Source organism: Zalophus californianus, chromosome 8 (genome assembly GCF_009762305.2).
Source record: "Zalophus californianus isolate mZalCal1 chromosome 8, mZalCal1.pri.v2, whole genome shotgun sequence".
NCBI lineage: Eukaryota > Metazoa > Chordata > Mammalia > Carnivora > Otariidae > Zalophus > Zalophus californianus.
In genome coordinates this window covers 115642817-115661894 of record NC_045602.1, presented here as the reverse complement: position 1 = coordinate 115661894, position 19078 = coordinate 115642817, and the positions used below count along the sequence as shown (strand labels likewise).

Here is a 19078-nt window from a genome sequence, read left to right as displayed (position 1 = left end):
TATGTAATGAGAAGAGACCAGAAGGAAATTTATCAAAATGGTAATAGTCATAATCTCTGAAGTCATCTCTCTGAATTAGTTTTTCTTTTTTATACTTTTCTGTATTTTTTACATTACATGTAATGTATCTGTTTAACAGAAAAATTTATTAATTTTCCAAAGTAAGAAAATGGACTTAAAAGTGCTTTGTAACCTGTAAAGTGCTGTATCCATGTGAAGGTAAAGTACTTTTTGATTAGCACTAACCTCTAAAGTGATATTATTATTCTTTTTTTTAAAATTTTTTAAGATTTTATTTATTTATTTGAGAGAGACAATGAGATAGAGAGAGAGCATGAGAGGGGGGAGGGTCCGAGGGAGAAGCAGACTCCCTGCTCAGCAGGGAGTCCAATGCGGGACTCGATCCCGGGACTCCAGGATCATGACCTGAGCTGAAGGCAGTTGCTTAACCAACTGAGCCACCCAGGGGCCCTAAAGTGATATTATTATTCTTATTCCCATTTTAGAGTAGAGGAAAATGAGGCTCAGAAAGAGGATGTGCCTCCCCAAGGTTCACAGCAGGAGCGTAGACAAGGAAGTTTGAGGCTTGACAGGCAATGGGCCAGGTGGAAGTACTCTCCACCAGAGAAGGATGACAGTGAAAGGGGGATGGAAATCACTTCTGAAGAAACAAACTGGAAAATAAAGTATCTGTGCTATATAAGCACAGAATCAGATAGACTGTGGTCAGGTTTTAGTGGGATGTTCTTGCTAGGTTCATTCTGGAGCAGGAACATTTTCTTCCAATGGTGCAGAAATGTACATTTCAACAATGTATCATATTTACCTACTAAATTAGCAAAAAACAAAAACAAAAACAAGGATAATATAGATGCTGGTAAACATGCAGTAACATAAACTCAGACACCACAGATAATTTTTAGAAGCTATGGCAATAAAATCAGGAGGAGCCTTAAAAATGCTTATGTTCGGGGGCACCTGGGTGGCTCAGTCGGTTAAGCATTTGCCTTCTGCTCTGGTCGTGATCCTGGGGTCCTGCTCAGCCAGGAGCCTGCTTCTCTCTTTCCCTCGTCCTCTGCTGCTGCCCCTGCTTGTGCGCTCTTTCAAATGAATAAATAAAATCTTAAAAAAAAATGCTTATGTCCTTTGATCAAGTTACTCCAAATTCTAGGATTTTTTCCCCTCAAGGAAATGATCCAAAATACATAGAGAACTCTGCGTGAATGAACAACTCATCGCAGTTCTAATAGTGAAAAAATGGAAAAACCTGTGTGATACATCCATTCCGTGTAAACTTTAAAAAAAAATTATCCTCGTACATATTCTCTCATCTTGCTGGGGTATAGGTTACATGGATGTATGTATTTGTCAAAATTCATCTGTATAATACTTAAGTTCTGTGTATATCACTGTTTACCATTTGTATACTCTCTTTTTTTAGATTTTCTTTGTCAGAGAGAGAAAGAGGAGAGCACAAGCAGGGGGAGTGGCAGGCAGAGGGAGAAGCAGGCTCCCAAGGAGCCTGATGTGGGACTTGATCCCAGGACCCTGAGTTCATGACCTGAGCCGAAGGCAGACGCTTAACCAACTGAGCCACCCAGGCACCCCATAAATTGTATACTCTTGAAGAACATGGTGGCGGGGGCGGGGGAGGGGGCCTTCCCCTACCAGATATCAAGGTTTACTAGAAAGCTTTAGGGGCTCCTGGCTGGCTTAGTTGGTAGAGCATGCCACTCTTGATCTCAGGGTCATGAGTTCAAGCCCCACATTGGGCATGGAGCTTACCTAAGAAAAAATAAAAAAATTAAAAGGTTTACTATTTACTGTAAAGCTTTAGTCATTTCAACAGGGTACAGTTGGCATAGATCAATGCATTAAAATACAGAGTGCAGAAACAACCATGTATTTATGGACATTTAATCTGTGACAGAGACGGCACTGTAGGCCCCTGGGGAAAGGATGCACTAAGTGGCACTGGGACAGCTGCTTATTCATAGGGGAAAAAAATGAAACAGAATTCCTACCTCATACCAACCACACACATATTTGAATCATAAAACTTTGGGAAGACAATACAGGAGAAATTCATAAACCATAAACCTGGAGAAGATATCTGCAACACATATGATTGGTATGTATCCAGAATATGCAAAGAATTCCTATTAATTGAAAAGGAAAAACAAATCATCTATTTTTAAGTGGGCAAGACATGAATGGAACTTTTACAGAGAAAGGATAGCATATAGGATTCCTATAAATAAATAGCATATGAATAAGTGCTCAACCTCATTAGTCACAGACATCCAAATTAAAACCACAATGAGAGATCATTTCATACTTGCCGGGTTGGCAAAAAATAAAAATTGATAACAGGATGTGCTGTTAAGGGGACAGAACAATAATTTTTATCCAGAGTTGGTGGGGGTACAGACTGATGCAACCACTTTGGGAAACAGTTTCATATTACCTAAGTTGGACATGAGCATACCTGAAGAATGTTAGAGCAAATTATTTGTAGTAGAAAAAACTGGAACAACTCAGGGCCCATCAACGATTTAATGAATTAGTAAATTGTGGTATATTCATACAATGAATTATACAGAAAATAAATGAACCATAGCTACACCATCTACACAAATGACTCAAAAACAATGTTGAGAGAAAAGCAAGTTGCAGAAGAACATATACAGTATGATTTCATTTATACAAAGGCAAAAAGCAGTCAAAACTAAATGTGCTGTTTAGGGATAGTCACATAGGTAGTAAGGCCCATTAAGAAAAGCAAAGAAAAAAAAAAGAAAAAAGAGAGATGTTAAAGAGTCTTCAGGTGGCCAGTTAAAAATACAAGGAGATACATTTTCGCATCCATCAGGGCAGCAACAGAAATTTGCTAGACTGACAAGTGGTCACAGGGATATGGAAAAACAGGCCCTCTCAGATAATACTGGGGGGTGCGTAAATGGTAAAACTACCTTGGAAAGCAATTTGGCAATATCTAGGAAAGTTACAAATATGTCAGGAATGATTAAGGCAAAATTCACTGTAGCAATAACTCGTGGGGTGGAGAGAAAGGGCACGTGATTGAGAAGGGAAACAGGTGGCTTCTGGCATAAGGCACTGTTTTAATCCACGGACAGTGATTGAGAAGGGAAACAGGTGGCTTCTGGCATAGGGCTCTGTTTTAATCCACCGACACATGGGCAACTTGACACAAATGGTCACAACAGCCATAAGTGTGGGTGAAATGGCACAGGAAGGAGCAGAGCAAGAGGAAAAAGGTACATCTAAAGGCACTAGAGAAAGAGGAAGCTGCTAAGGTCAGAGAAGGAACTGAGTGAACAGGAATAAATACTGAGAGGAGAGACAGGAAGGAGAAAGCCAAGGTCTATTGTGTGCTGCAGGGGGGTGGGAATGCAGGCCGAGGCATATCTGTTGGATTCAGCCAGGTTTCCTGATGACCTTGGCTGCAAAAATTTCAGCCAAGACCTGGGGGTAGAGGCCACATAGCTGAGAACGGAGTGGGAGGTGAGAAGTGCAGATCCGGAAAGGGACAACTCTGAAAACGTTTGAGAAGGGGAGGAAGAAAATGGACAGCAGCTGGGCGGTTGGGTGGGGGGGGGGCAGGGTTCTTTGAGAGATGTTAAAGGGTCTTCAGGTGGCCAGTTAAAAATACAAGGAGATACATTTTCACATCCATCACATCCAGGGCAGCAACAGAAATTTGCTAGACTGACAAGTGGTCACAGGGATATGGAAAAACAGACCCTCTCAGATAATACGGGGGTGGGGGTGGTGGTGGTGGTAAATGGTAAAACTACCTTGGAAAGCAATTTGGCAGTATCTAGGAAAGTTACAAATATGTCAGCTCAGAAACTCCGCCCCCGGGTACATTGCTGCCCCAGAGACACCCACACATGTGCACTAAGAGACAAGTACAGAAATGTCCATTGCTCCATGTATGCATTAGCGATAGACTGTATATAACCTGGACATCAGCAAATAGAACAGATAATCATGGAACATATACATGAAATGCTGTCCACCAGCAAAAGTAAAAATAAGTACATGTTTAGCTATATGCGTGACTCGTACAAATGTAATATTGACAGAAAAAAGCAAGTTGCAGAAGGCTAAGTACAGTATGGTACCATTTATATAAAGGTCTTAAATACAGAAAGAATTCTATGAAACGTTTAACAATGCACACATATGTAGTAAAAGTAGTATAATGCATGCACATTTACCTAAACTCAGAATAGTAGTTACCTGGAGGGGAAGGTGGAATTATCTGGGATGTGCTGGGTACCTGAGATATTGCAACTTTACGTATAATCCGTTTGGTAGGTATCATTCGGTCCATTTTACTAATGGGGAAATTGCGGCTCAGGGAGGTGAGCTGGTTAGAATAGCAGTTTCACTAGGTTTTGATTATGGATTTCCTGGCTGAACGAACGAAAGAAAGGGAGCCTCAGGTTTGCTCTCAGGCCTCTCCCGGAGCTCTCTTCCAGACCCACCGCGGACAAAATCGGGTTTTTTTTCTCAGCAGGATTCGAAGTCTGTTCCAGCCCCTGCGCCCTCCCACCTTGCGTTGGGCCCCTCCCCGGACCACTCAGCGCTAGCGGGACTCATGAATATGCAAGATAGAGGAAGATATTTAAAGGCGCCGGCGCCTACTGCAGATCCCTGCCCAGCGCCGCCCTTCCTGCGCTAGTCCCTAGCCCCAGTGCCAGCTCCCTTCGTCCGTGTCCATCACTCTGTGCGGAAACTCTACCAGCATGTCGGACAAACTGCCCTACAAAGTCGGTGAGTTCCAGGAGTGCAGCTAGCTGGGTCGGCTCCGCGCCCGCCGGGGATTTGCCTGGGAGGCGGCCGCGGGGCCCTCGCGGGGCGCTCATGGTCCCCTTGAATCTTTGGCTCGGCTGATGTTGGCCCTGCGAGGCCGCCTGGGGGTTGGAGTTCTCGTGTCGCAGCGAGCCCGTCGTCGGAGGCGGCCGTGGACTACAAGTCCCGGCGTGCCGCGCGAGGCCCAGTGCAGGGGCGCGGGCTGCGGAGCCGCCAAGTGGCGGCGTGTAGCGCCGGGAGGAGGCTGGGCCAGGCGGAGAGCGCGCACCTGGCCGCGGCCTGGGACTGTTGGCACCTGCAGGGACCTACTCCAGGAGGCCAAGATCCTGCCGTCTGGGCTTGGACCGGCCCCTTGGCCAGCTGGGTGAACCCGAACAAGTGCCTACCCCTGTCTGGGCTTCCTGTAGGGAAGGCGAGGGCACTGGAGTTCCTAAGGCGTGTGCGGAGGAGAGGCCTGGAGAGCGAGCCAGAGGCCGGCCCTAGTCCACCCACAAGGGACTTTGGGCTCGTTACGCAGCCTCTGGGGTCACTCTCCCGGTCAGCAGGGACAGTCGTGCAGAGAATCTCGAAGAAAATTTGGAGTGCTTAGAAAAATCCTTGCTGTCCTGTGGATTGAAGTTGATAAACTGGCAGTTGATGTTTCATGGGCGTTTACTGTGGGATGGGCACCACCTTTGATCTTTATTCTACATCAATTCATTTTATTCTCACGGTTTTTTAGGGAAGGGACTATTACTTTCTCATTTGATGATGAGTATGCAGAGAAACAGGAATGAAGGTAGCTTGCTCAAGATCTTACAGCTGGGAGGTGTTGGGGCGGGATATGAACGTAGGCCTTGAAGGCCTCTAAGCACACCTTTTCACCACTGTATATAAGTGAACACACTTGGAGCAAACCTAATGAACTTTCGGCACGAACCTGTTCAGGCTGCTAGCAGTTTTTAAAGTAAATTCAAGACACCGTTAAACCTAGAGAAAGGCATCAGTATTTTTGGAGCACTTGCAGTGTATTTGGTGATTTGCGAGGTTTACAAAATAGTCTTTGGAAGTGGACTTTATCCTATTATACAGAGGAAGAAACTGAGGCACTAGTAGGAAGTACTTGTAAAGATTCTGTGGAAATAGGGCACCTGGGTGGCTAAGTGGGTTAGGTGGCTGCCTTGGGCTCAGGTTACAATCTCAGGGTCCTGGGATGGACCCCCGAGTTGGGCTCCTGCTCACTGGGAGTCTGCTTCTCCCTTGTCCTCTGCCCCTCTCCCGGCTTGTGCTCTCTCAAATAAATAAAATCTTCAAAAAAAAAAAAAAAAGATTGTGTGGAAATAGTAGCTTATCAAGTAGCCAGTTGCCCCCATGAAACTGAAGCCCAGAAAAGTTAAGTCAAGGTCTCATCAGTGCCTGAGCTAGAATGGGGGCTTGTCATACTGTGGCGAGATCAGCTGGTCAGGGTTGAGGGCCTATTTGGAATGTTGCTGATGGGCTGGAAAAGGGGGAGGCAGTGAAAGGGGAAAAGAAAAGAGGAATCAAGAAATCTTAAGATTTTGGCTGGGGTGGCTGGTCAAATGGTGGTTTCATTTCCTAAAATGGGAAGATTGGGGAAGTAAAAGTTTGAGAGGGAGGAGGAGTCCCAAGGGCTCAAATGTGACACATAATAGATCCAGCTGGGTGGGTATCCAAGTAGAGATGCTGAGTAGGTAAGTTGGATTATAGGAGTCCTAAATCCCGGGGAGAAGTTTGGGCTGGAAATAACATAGGAGTTGTTGCTGTAGGGGAGGTATTTAAAGCTGTAATGTGATGAGCTCATCTGGTAAGAGAGAAGAGGGAGATGATGGAGCCCCGAAGGCTTCCAAACATTAGAGTCAGTTATAGGAAGAGGAGGCAGGAGGGTGGGAAGAAAACCACAGGACGATGGGCATAAGCCTCAGGAGGACATCATTAGTGGGAGCAGTGCTTCAGGGAGAAACATGAACATAGATAATTGGCCAATAGATGTAGGATCAGGCCAGTCTTGGGAGACCTTGAGAACAGATTCAGCGGAGCAGTGAAGTTCTGCAAGGTGAGAGGACAGGGGATCAAGCCCCATCCAGCAGAGACTGTTCTCTTACTATTTTTTTTTTAAGATTTATTTATTTATTTGAGAGAGCGAGAAAGAGAGAGAGTACATGAGAGGGGGGAGGGCCAGAGGGAGAAGCAGGCTCCTCGCTGAGCAGGGAGCCCGATGCGGGACTCGATCCCCGGACTCCGGGATCATGACCTGAGCCGAAGGCAGTTGCTTAACCAACTGAGCAACCCAGGCGCCCGAGACTGTTCTCTCATAAAAAGAATGCTTGATCTATTGCAACAGAGGAGGACTAGTAGATTGCACAAAGGAAATATGGCATAGTTCTGAATTCTTCTCAATGAATTGTGAAGTGAGGTCATTAGTTGATGAGGAGAGGTGTTAGGGGTTTGGACAGAGTAGGAAAAGAGTAAATTTTTCTTTCTTTCTTTTTTTTTTTTTAAGAGAGAGTGTGTGCGCACACAAGATAGTACAAGGTGGAGGCAGAGGGGGAGAGAGAGTCTTAAGCAGACTCCACGCTGAGCATGGAGCCCAACGCAGGGCTCAATCTCACAACCCTGAGATCATGACCTGAGCCGAAATCAAGAGTCGAAAGCTTAACGGACTGAGCCACCCAGACGCCCCCACATAATGCATTTTTTTAAAACAACTTTATAGAGGTATAATTGACATACCATAAAATTCACCCGTTTAAAGGTACAATTCAATGATTTGTAGCAAATGTATTGAGCTGTGCAACCATCATATGGTTGTGATTTTCCTGCTGCTGGGCTCACTGGCTTGGGTGCAGTGGAGGGTTGGGTTTAACTAGGGTGGGAGTTTTGCCAAGGAGTTCTCAGAGGGAACAGGGGAATCTTAAACTGTGGAAGAAGTTGAGAATAGAAGGTGGTGTGGTGAGGGACTGTGGAAATCGGTAGGATTAATGCATTAGAGGTTCACCTGATCAGCTTTGCCGTTATTGGAGCTGGGGCTCCAGAGGGAGAGGATTGGAAAGATGGGACATGGCCAGAGTTGGTTTTGAAATCAAGATTTCCAAAGAGGGGTCAGAATTGGTGATGGCCTGCCAAGGTAGATGGGTGGGGGTGGGGTGGGAGGGTGAAAGGGGAGGGGGTGCATATTGAGGCACTGTGGGAGTCGTCCCTCCCATGAGGGAGGACTATTTTCTTCTCTGAAATTGTTTAGATACACGGTAGGAAGCGGACTTAGTTTCATTATTTGTTACTATTAAATTCTCTACGGTCCTTTCCCTCCCACCCACCACCTCTTTGGGTGATTGGCAGGATCTAAATTTCCCTAAAGATAAAAATCACCAGGAGTCCCCTCATCCTGGAACTATTGAATCTTTTTTTCCAGGGGTATGTTACAAGTATTGCCTGATGACTTACCAGGGAAGTTTGTAACCACTGACCTAGGGAGTGGGCTGGGGTGGCCTGGGAGAGAGCGAGGGTGAGATTATTAGAGAGAAGAGTATTGAGATGGTGAGAGAGCTTATTATAGTATTCTTCTTTCCTGTCTGAGAATTTGGACAAATTTGACACATTTGGGGTGTCAGAAGCCAAAATATAACTCTCATTACTGATAACATCAAAGCCAGAGGCTTTATAGATGACTCTTGAAGCCCGATGATCCTGCTAACAAACTGCCAAATTCAGCAGTTACCCTCCAGGTACAGGCAAGGTGAGCTTAGGTAGGTCCTCATGTGGAAGAACTTGCTCCCTGCAGGCTGGCTGGTTACTGCTTGCTTGCAGAAGGGAGAGCTGAACTGAGCATGCCCTTTATTCCTCCCAAGTTTACCAATCAGACCAGTCACGCTGGCTTCCCCTCGGGCAGAGAGAGGCCAAGAGCATTAGTTACACAGGTGAGTTTACTCCGAGTGGAAAGAAACATTCGTAGTGGGGAAGCAGCATTTTCTTTTCTTTTTTTTTTTTTAAGATTTTATTTATTTGAGAGAGAGAGAGCACACGAGGGGGGAGTGGGAGAGAGAGAAGCAGACTCCCCGCCGAGCAGGGAGCCCGACGCGGGACTTGATCCCAGGACCCTGAGATCATGACCTGAGCCGAAGGCAGACGCTTAACGACTGAACCACCCAGGTGCCTGAAGGAGCATTTTCATATGGTCAAGAAGATCAAGCAACTGTGTTGAGTCCAATGTGTTGTATATCATTTATGAGTGATGAAGTCATGAAGAATGATGACTTGGAAGATGGAGCGCCAGGAGCCAAAATCTTTAGGGAATGAGCGGTTGGTAGGTGACATCAGAAAGGGTAGTGGGAGGCACCTGGGTGGCTCACTTGGGTGACTACCTTCAGCTCAGGGCTCCCTGCTCATCAGGGAGTCTGCTTCTCCCTCTGACCTTACCCCCTCTCATGCTCTCTCTCGCTCTCTCATTCTCCTCTCTCAAATAAATAAATAAAATCTTTAAAAAAAAAAAAGGGTAGTGGGAGGTATGTTATAGGCTGATAGCTGTTTTTCAAGGGGCACTTACTTGTAATTTTCACATACCTGTGCGATTCTTTGTTTACATGTGTTCTCCCACAAGGCTGTAAGCTGGGGTTAGGCAGGGACCATGTCTGTCTTTGACTGGCCTGGCTCCATAAGTCCTTGTTGAGTGAGTGAGAGTGCGGAGACCAGATTGCTCACTTTAGTGTTTTGTGTCCACAAGTGGATGAGTGAGAATGGTGGTGTTTTGTGGTTGGGAGGAGGCAGCTCATGGAACTCCCATCCGTCATGGCCCTGCAGCCGACATCAGCCTGGCCTCCTGGGGACGCAAGGCCCTGGACATCGCGGAGAATGAGATGCCGGGCCTGATGCGCATGAGGGAGATGTACTCGGCCTCTAAGCCACTGAAGGGTGCCCGCATCGCTGGCTGCTTACACATGACTGTGGAGACAGCTGTCCTCATTGAGACCCTCGTGGCCCTGGGCGCAGAGGTGAGGCCCTCAGCATTTCCTGTGGGGGGTGGATAAGTCCAATGTGGTGCCCCTGGGGCCCAGCAGGGGCTCCAAGCTTGTCACAGTGTCACCACCCTTTGTGGTAACTATTCTTAGGCATATTTTCGCCCTGATTGGGAAGATAGTTTGAGTTCCTTCAGTTCACATCCTCCTGACTGAGGAGCTCTGGGTAGGAAAAACTCAACAGTGATATCCCACTGAGGCGTCTAAGGACTACCTCTCATTGGCCCTCCCAGGGTCACATGCCCACCATGGAGCAGTCACGGTGCCAGAAGGATGGTGTGCTCTCCTTGTTTCAGCCTGGGTTATAAGTACCAATGGCTGGCAGCTCTTCTAAGCTCTCTGAGAGTTTTGGAGTAAGACGGTTTCCCAAGACGGGGCAGGGAAGAGCAGCCAAAACCAACTAACAGAGTATACCAACACTCAGTCCTTGGACCTCTTGTTTCTTTTCAACATTCATACTCAGTGGTCTGATTTTATGGCTTTAGATACTGTCTGTATGACTCCCAAATATATGTGTATATATATATGTAGCCTGGACTTCTCCCTGCAACTCCAGACTTATGTATCTGGCAGCTGATGTGTCAGTCATCTCCACTTAGAGATCTTATAGACATCTCAACCTCAACATGTCCAAACTCATGATTTCCTGCCCCCCCCCCCCCCCGCAATCTTCCTCCTGTACGTAAATGGAAACATCAGCCTTCCAGGTTCTCTCAGTTCATCCCCGACTCCTTTTTCTCTTTCACCCCAACAACTAATCCCACAGCAAATTCTGTCATCTAAACCTTCAGAATAGACCCATCATCACCTCCATTGCTACCATTGCATTTCTGGTCTGAACTCTTACAGCAGCTTCTTCACTTGTCTCCTTGCTTCCTTGTGGAGCCCTTTGCCCTCCACACACAGCACCAGGTGATGTTTTAAAACCTAAATTGGGTTTCGTTAATGCTCTGGCTCCCGTCCACTCACCAGTTGTCCCCAGCCTATGGTTGAAGAACCTGTTGGGCCTCTTCCCCCCTGATGCAGGGCTTTGCTTGATCGCCGTCCAGTAGATGAGCTGTCTGTGACCAGCAGCCCTGTCTTGTTGGCCGTTCTAGGTGCAGTGGTCCAGCTGCAACATCTTCTCTACCCAGGACCATGCAGCTGCCGCCATTGCGAAGGCTGGCATTCCAGGTGAGTCCTGTTTGCTGCCGAGGGATGTGGGAATGCATGCTGGGGCTCTGCTTCTCCCTGTTTGCTTCACTGACCCCCACTGCGACAGGTTTTCCCATGGTGGGGGAGAGGAGTCATGGTTGCAGAATTCTAGTCTAGTAATTTAAGGAAAGAGTTGTCTTGTCCCACTGTCATCTAAAATCCTATGAAATGCACTTACTGGCCCATCTCCAATCATGTATCCAGGGAGGGTGGGATCTTATGATTGGGAACCACATGATGTTGAGGAGAAGAAGTTCCTTAAAGGAAGATGTAGGTCTATTTCCAAAAGAATCAGGGAGGGATACCGAGCAGAAAAAGAGCCTCAGAGGTCTGTTGCCTAGGGTCTGGTGGTCTAGGGGGCTGAGGAAATACTTTATCACAAGCTGCTAGAGAAACAGGCACACGTCTGCTGGGACTTGGGGAGGGAAGTGGTTAGCTCTGGTGGTGATTAATTAGGACATTGACAATTCCCTCTAACCAGCCATAGGTTTGGGTGGGGGAGGAACCTTCCAGAGCCTGGACTGGCAGGTCCCCCACTCCTTAGCCTTATTTGGCTCCGTGACCCTTTTCTGGGAAAGACCTTGTTTTCAAGACCACTGTCTGCTGTAGTTTGGGGGAGGGGGCAGCTGGGCCTGTTTGGCCAGTTTCGTGTGCTCACAGGAGATTCATGGGAGCCCAACGTCAGTGACCCAGTCTGGGCTGGCAGTTAGGAGTCCTGGATAATGGTGCCTGTTCTGGAATGCCCATGCTGAGTGACCTGGGCACCTTTTAGCCCTTCTCAGGGCATCTGTGAATGATAATGATGGTCATGCCTGCCTGAGAGTGTTACTGTGAGGAAAGATGAGATGGAGCCTGAGGTAGTTGGACTAATGTCTGGCACAGAGAAAGTGCTCCATGCATAGTAGCTGCTATTGGTAATTTTTTGACCAGATTTAGCCCAGGACAACCCCCCCACAGAGACTGCTGGGCCCTCAAATCCTTCCAGTGCAGAATGAATCTTGGATCTTGGCTCATGGGCCCACCTAAGTGTGGCTCACTGATCCTGTAGCACCTTCATTCCAGCAGCAGGCATTGTGGGTGGGAGCCCCAGTCACTGGTTGATGTCCCAGGCCTTGGGGCTCAGACAGAAGGGGAGAGGGAAGGATAGAATTATTTCCAGATACTTATATCTGGGGGGCTGTCCTTGGCTTCCATCTCACTTAATCAGTACTATTAAGAGATGAAGAAATTGAGCCTCACAGAGGTAAAGTGATTTGCTCAAAGTCACACAGCTGGTGAATGTAGAGCTAGGATTTGCACTCAGACCTATCTGGTTCCAAGTTCTGTTCTTTTCACCGCCTGAGTCCTCAGAGGGGCTGGAGGTGGCTGGGGCTGGGAATTTGGTTGGAGATCGAATTGGCTGTGTTCGGGTGGTTCCCTGGAGCAGGCATCAGTGGGGAAGGCCAGGCCCTGATGTACTGTGCCGCTCAACCTCCAGTGTACGCCTGGAAGGGTGAAACGGACGAGGAGTACCTGTGGTGCATTGAGCAGACACTGTACTTCAAGGACGGGCCCCTCAACATGATTCTGGATGACGGAGGCGACCTCACCAACCTCGTGCACACCAAGTACCCACAGCTCCTGTCAGGTAGGTGGGGTAGAGTAGGTGGGTGGGCAGGGTGTGGGGAGTCTAGATGGGGCCTGCTTGCCCATGTGAAAGCAGCAGGCCTGGCAGAACTCCACTGCCTAGAGCAGCCCATTCTCTGGAAAATGGGAGGATGGCAGGTTCCTGCAGACACGCTGGGGCCTGTCTTCCTGATTTCTGATGGTGTGGGGCTGAGGCAGTGAGGGGAGGCCTGGCTCAGGTCTGGTTTGAGGGCAAGCATAAGGCCAGGGCTGGGAACAGCTGGGAAGGAGTCAGCTTTGTTAAATCAGGGTGGGAAGGAATGTAGAGGGGGTAGTGAGTACAAAGGCCCTGAGGCAGGAAAGGATGGACTATTCAGGAAACTCAACGGAAGCCAACTTGGCAGTTCTTTACTGGGGAGAATTGCAGGGGGTGGCTGGAGCTTTAATTAAGGGCAGATGTGTAAGGACTTAACAGGCCAAGAGAGGAGTTTGGCTTGATCCTAAGAGCAAAGAGACGTAATTGGGTGGTATTAAAAAGATTTATCTGAAAATATACACATTAGAAATGGCTGCTGGCTTCTGTGTAGAAGATGGGTCGTGGCTGGGAGACCAGGCAAGAGACGATGGTGGCAGGGACTAGGGCGGTGGCAGTAGGAATGGAGCGCCTAGGGATTACTGGGAGACAGTCCTTAGGCCTGGTGATGGTGGTGACTCGTCTTGCATGCTGGCCTGGAGGATTGGGTGGCTGGTATCGGTCAGAGATGGGAACCCAGAAAGAAAAGTAGCTTTTGGGGGCAGAGATGAGGAATTTGGGTGAGTTGAGGTGGGGGCTCTTTGAGGCTCTTGGGGGTCTCATCCCGGAGGCACTGCCGTTATCCCTTCCTGGCCTTAGCCTCATTCCCTCCTCTCTGGTCCAGGCATCCGAGGCATTTCTGAAGAGACCACAACGGGGGTCCACAACCTATACAAGATGATGGCCAACGGGAAGCTGAAGGTGCCTGCCATGAACGTCAATGACTCTGTCACCAAGGTAAGTCTGTGGGGCAGTGTCATGTTCAGCTGTTCATTCCCAGTGCAGCTCAGGAGTAGGCCTCTGAAGAAAGGCCCCTGGGCAGGCTGTAGGCTAGGGACTTGAAGCCCTCATTTGAGGGGGGATAAAGGGGTAATAAGTGACTGAGGGTAATAAGTGCATTAAAGAGGGAAGAACTATACCATGAGTTTTAGAGCTGGGCAGCAAGAGCTTTAAAGTGAAGCAGATTCTAGGCAATCTCTCTTAGCAGTTGATCCTTAGGAGGCCTTCTAGACTGGCATAGAAAGGCTAGGGAGACCGTCTTGGGCTGATCCGAACAAGGGGCATATGAGCACATTAGCTGGTGGGGAGCAGTCACGAGAAGTGATCAGCCCAAGACCCCCTAGGGCCAAGAGGCTGAGAGTAGGTCTGAGGCCCCAGGGCCTTGCCTGCCCCTGTCACCCTTTTGCCCCCTCTTCTTTCAGAGCAAGTTCGACAACCTGTATGGCTGCCGGGAGTCTCTTATAGATGGCATCAAGAGGGCTACAGATGTGATGATTGCAGGCAAGGTGGCAGTGGTGGCAGGCTATGGCGACGTGGGCAAAGGTTGTGCCCAGGCCCTGAGGGGTTTTGGGGCCCGCGTCATCATCACGGAGATCGACCCCATCAATGCACTGCAGGCTGCCATGGAGGGTATGATAGGGCAAGGGTTGGCTGTCAGCCACTGGGGCCAGAGGGGCAGGGCCACCCTGGATGACCCGTGGACACCGTCTCTGCACAGGCTATGAGGTGACCACTATGGATGAGGCCTGTCAGGAGGGCAACATATTTGTCACCACCACAGGCTGTACTGACATCATCCTTGGCCGGTAGGTGCCAGGTTGGGGGTCATGGGGAGCGAGGAAGAAGGCAGGCTTGGGGCTGCTCTTTGTCCCTGACTGTCTTCCATGGGTCGGCACTCCCCAACAGGCACTTTGAGCAGATGAAAGATGACTCCATCGTCTGTAACATTGGACACTTTGACGTGGAGATTGATGTCAAGTGGCTGAACGAAAATGCTGTGGAGAAGGTGAACATCAAGCCCCAGGTGAGAAGCCCCAGCAAGGTGGGCAGATGGAACACAGAGGGGGATGTGTTTGTGGGCTGGTCACCAAGGAGGGTAGATGAGGCTCTGGCAACCTGGGCAGTGGAATGGGGGAGGACGAGGGCCTGGTTTCAGGGCCACTTAAATCAGAATCTTAGAGTGACACCAAGACATCTCCATTTTTTTTTTAAAGATTTATTTATTTGAGAGAGAGAGAGAGAAAGCACATGAGAGGGGGGAGGGTCCGAGGGAGAAGCAGACCCCCCGCTGAGCAGGGAGCCCGATGCGGGACTCGATCCCGGGACTCCAGGATCATGACCTGAGCCGAAGGCAGCCGCTCAACCAACTGAGCCACCCAGGCGCCCAAGACATCCCCATTTTTTTTTTTAAAGCTCCCAAGATGATTCTGCTGTGCAGCTAAGGTTGAGCACCACTCCAACTTTGACTAAGCATGATGATTGAGAACATAGGATTTATCTTCAAAATGTTCAGGCTCAAAGTGCAGCAACTTAACCCTTTAAACTTCAGTTTCTCTATCTGTGAAATGAGGATAATAATAGTACTTAAATCATAGGGTTGTTAGTAGAATCAAATGTGATAATTATACACACACACACACACACACACACACACACAATTAGTTTGTGTATGCTCTTAGCCCAGGGCATATGGCAATAATAATGATAATAACATTAGCTAATACTTACTAAGTACTTAGTATCTGCCAAGCCATGTGTCAAGTGCTTTACACGTGTCAGCCCATTAAATTCTCACAGCAGACCCGTGAGGTCTGTAGCTCAGAGCTACGATAAATATTAATAAATATTATATCTTAATAAATATTAATATTCTTTTTTTTTAAAGATTTTTATTTATTTATTTGAGAGAGAGAGAGATAGAGAGCATGAGAGGGAAGAGGGTCAGAGGGAGAAGCAGACCCCCCCGCCGAGCAGGGAGCCCGATGCGGGACTCGATCCCGGGACTCCGGGACCATGACCTGAGCCGAAGGCAGTCGCCCAACCAACTGAGCCACCCAGGCGCCCATAAATATTAATATTCTTAATATCTTAACTAATTGTGAGTGCCAGGCCCTGTGCTGGGGGTTGTTCTAGGACAGTCCAGTCCCTTCACAGACACCATTGGAGGCAGGAAAGCCTGCTGGACAAGAGGGTAGGATGAGGCAGGGATGGACATTGGGAAGAGTGCCCCGCCGACCCTCACTGCTGCTCTGCCCACTTGCAGGTGGACCGCTACTGGCTGAAAAATGGGCGCCGGATCATCCTGTTGGCTGAGGGCCGGCTGGTCAACCTGGGCTGCGCCATGGGCCATCCCAGCTTTGTGATGAGCAACTCGTTCACCAACCAAGTGCTGGCACAGATAGAGTTGTGGACCCACCCAGACAAGTATTCTGTTGGGGTCCACTTCCTGCCCAAGACGGTGGGTTTGCATTTCTACCCTCTCCGGGGTCCTCCCAGCGTCCTCCATAGGGCAGAAATCATTCTCTCCATTTAAAGGAAGAGGAAACTGAGGCCCAAAATCAGGGAATGACTCCCAGAGAGTGGCTGTTGTCATCTGAAGGCTTGACTGAGGCTGGAAGATTCAGTTCATGTCAGTGTTGGCAGGTCTCAGTTCCTCACTGCATGGGTCTGTCCCCATAGGGCTTAAGTATCCTGATGAGGACCACCACATGGGTCTGTCCCCATGGGGCTGCTTAAGTGTCCTGACGAGGTGGCAGCTGGCCTTCCCCTAGAGTGAGTGATCTACGGGAGAGCAAAGGAGGAAGCTGCAAGGGCCTTTTAGGACCTAGTCTCCCAAGTCTCACAACATCTTTTCTGCTTTATTCTATTCATTAGAAGTGAGTCACTCAGAGAGTGAGGAATTGGCGCTTGAAGGAAAGGGTATTACGAATTTATGGACAAAGAATTTAAAGATATATTTTAAAACGATCACAACCATTTTAATCTAAAAGGGAACTCTTGCCTATATAAAGGAGAAGTCTAAAATTCAGACAGTGGACCTAGGGATTCATCTTCCTCTGTGTCTTGGCTGTTTTCTTCTTTATATTCACTTCACTTGTCTAATAGACTTGCCACTGACGAGCTGAGACCGATACCTTCCCTGTTTAAGATTCCCTCCCTGTTATAGAAATTGAAGAATCCCTGTCTCTGTCATAGAAAATATGTTCTGTCCTAGATAAATTCCAGAGCAGCATTTGGCTGGTTGCTTGGGTTGGTGGAGGATGAGGAAGGAGATGTAGTTGATGGTCTCACCAGGGCTACTTCCTCTTGAGGAAGGGCAGCTGGGCAGCCAAAAACCACATCCACTGAGGCTGGCTGTGAGGATAGAATGAGGTAATATGTATACATACATGTTACAACACGTATGACAGATACTTCAAGAGTAGTTCTTGTCTCTGTTGGTAACTGGATGCAGGTAAGGGGTCCCAGAGCATGGCACTGATTCTAGATCTTCCTGTGTTTCTCTCCAGTTGGATGAAGCAGTGGCTGAAGCCCACCTGGGTAAGCTGAATGTGAAGCTGACCAAACTGACTGAGAAGCAGGCCCAGTACCTGGGCTTGTCCCGTGATGGCCCCTTCAAGCCTGATCATTACCGCTACTGAGAACCAGGCCTATTGTTTGCCTTATAACTGCTGGCCTTGCTGGGGTTCCACCTCTCTTCCCCCAAGAGCAAATGGCACCAACTTTGAGATAGTTTTGTTAATGTCCCCCACTTACTCCCCAGAACTAGTCACTCTGTCTTTGGCCTCTGGTGCATCCCTCATACTGTTGTAAGTGTGGCAGAAGGAATTGAGAAGCCCCTTCTCAAGCCCTGGTCATGATAGAAGTACACAGGAGATAACCCACAGGGAACCGTGAGCTCAGGGATTTTGGAACTGCTCACTCAGTCAGTCCTTACTTGGGTTGGAAGTCAGCAATGGTGGTCACAAAGTGCATGCACTTTACCATCTAGGCCCTCACCTGGCCTATGGACTTGGTACACATGTTCTTAGTTTACTGGTTCACTGGTTCCTCAGCCCATGACAGATGAGAATGAACTATGTCAAAGAACAGGGAGGAACTTTTGGGAGTTTGATGCCCCTGAGAGCCCACCTTAGTGCTGGGCATTCTCTTGTTTAAGAGGTTTCACAGAACAATGAAGTTAGTACTTTAAATTTCTATTTTACAGAGGTTAGAATATACCGTTAAGGGACAGCCAAAAAAGGATAAGAGAAGTGACAGCCAGAGGTTGAGAGAGGCCAGAGAATCATTAAAAGCAGGCATAGATCTACCACCTCTTTGTAATATGATGGTTCCTATCACAACCCTGGATCAAAAAGATTAATTTGGTTTATAATGTTTAATTAATGTTTATAATGTTAAAAGAGAGCAGGAAGGTGGGTAAATAAAAATTTTGGTGCCTAAAAGAATTCTGAGCCTTTATTATATAGATAATCCACAGCCAACAATATATGGCATAAGTAGTAAGAAGTAATAGTTGCGTGCTGATGAAGACAAGGGGTTGTCGGCAGTGTGGGGTGATTAAGGCTGCAGGCAAATCCTTGGACTTGGAAGAATGGGTAAAGCGAAGAGAGAATTCTGTCTCTTGAGGTATGTCTTGTAAACAGCCTGTTTTTTAACCTAATTTATCATTTAATAGGTGAATTTAGCCCACTTATATTTACTGTAATCCATGTTCAAATGTTTTCCTCTACCTTATATTTTTGTGTGTTCCATTCATATTTTCTTTTCCTCCCCCTTTATACTTTGGGTTGATCCAGTGCTACTTTGGGGGGGGAGCTATTATTTATTGAGCATCTATTGGATGCTAGGTGCTTCGTAATTGATTTTCTTTATTCTCACAATAAGCTTAGTAATAATGTTACCCTAATTTTATAGTCGAGAGTGGAGACTCAGATTAAATGTCTTTCCTAAAGTCCCACAGTTTATAAGAGGCCACTTACAGGAAATTGAGGTCCCTCCTATTTGCTGAAATGGTCATATGTTGAACTCTGTGCTGGTCTTGGAAGTCAACCCACCTGGAAAGGGTAACTGGAGCCTATTCTAAGGGTCATTCACTGGATGGAGGGCCTGATGGGGCTATTGGGATATTTGAGACCTGACCCTAGCCTTCTGGGATCTCAAGCTAGAGGGAGAATGCCCTTAAAAAACAGCTTTGCCATCTGCTGGCATTCCTTTTTCTCTGCCCAGCTTTCGAGTTCAGTCCCTGGCAGTAAGAGGAGAAAGGCAGCAGGGAAGAGGTGATGCTTGAAATGGATTTGGAAAGAACTGATGATCTTTAACAGGAGGAATTGATGCCGAGGGCATTCCGGGCAGA

The 19078-nt window shown here is 47.7% G+C and overlaps 2 protein-coding genes across 2 annotated transcripts in view; one reads left to right on the top strand and one right to left on the bottom strand.

Annotated features, from left to right (window-relative positions):
* The first annotated feature begins 4645 nt into the window (after positions 1-4645).
* Positions 4646-18167, top strand: AHCY (adenosylhomocysteinase). The gene is made up of 10 exons (XM_027620682.2): positions 4646-4803; positions 9637-9827; positions 10949-11024; positions 12523-12672; positions 13568-13680; positions 14145-14352; positions 14441-14528; positions 14629-14746; positions 15986-16180; positions 17232-18167. The coding sequence occupies exons 1-10, from the start codon at positions 4776-4778 to the stop codon at positions 17361-17363; spliced, it is 1299 nt and encodes a 432-aa protein (XP_027476483.1). The 5' UTR covers positions 4646-4775; the 3' UTR covers positions 17364-18167.
* LOC113937039 (agouti signaling protein) overlaps positions 15121-19078 on the bottom strand; it is a 31090-nt gene continuing 27132 nt past the window's right edge. Inside the window, exon 4 of the mRNA XM_027620685.1 lies at positions 15121-15280. Coding sequence (XP_027476486.1) covers positions 15161-15280 — 120 coding nt within the window. The 3' untranslated portion in view covers positions 15121-15160. The remainder of the gene's footprint in view (positions 15281-19078) is intronic.

Bases quoted from the DNA above. Each gene is read 5' to 3' on its own strand.
- AHCY (XM_027620682.2), top strand. From the start codon at position 4,776: ATGTCGGACAAACTGCCCTACAAAGTCG. The intron at 12,673-13,567 runs GTAGGTGGGGTA...TCTCTGGTCCAG, and splicing joins GTACCCACAGCTCCTGTCAG to GCATCCGAGGCATTTCTGAA. The intron at 14,529-14,628 runs GTAGGTGCCAGG...ACTCCCCAACAG, and splicing joins ACTGACATCATCCTTGGCCG to GCACTTTGAGCAGATGAAAG.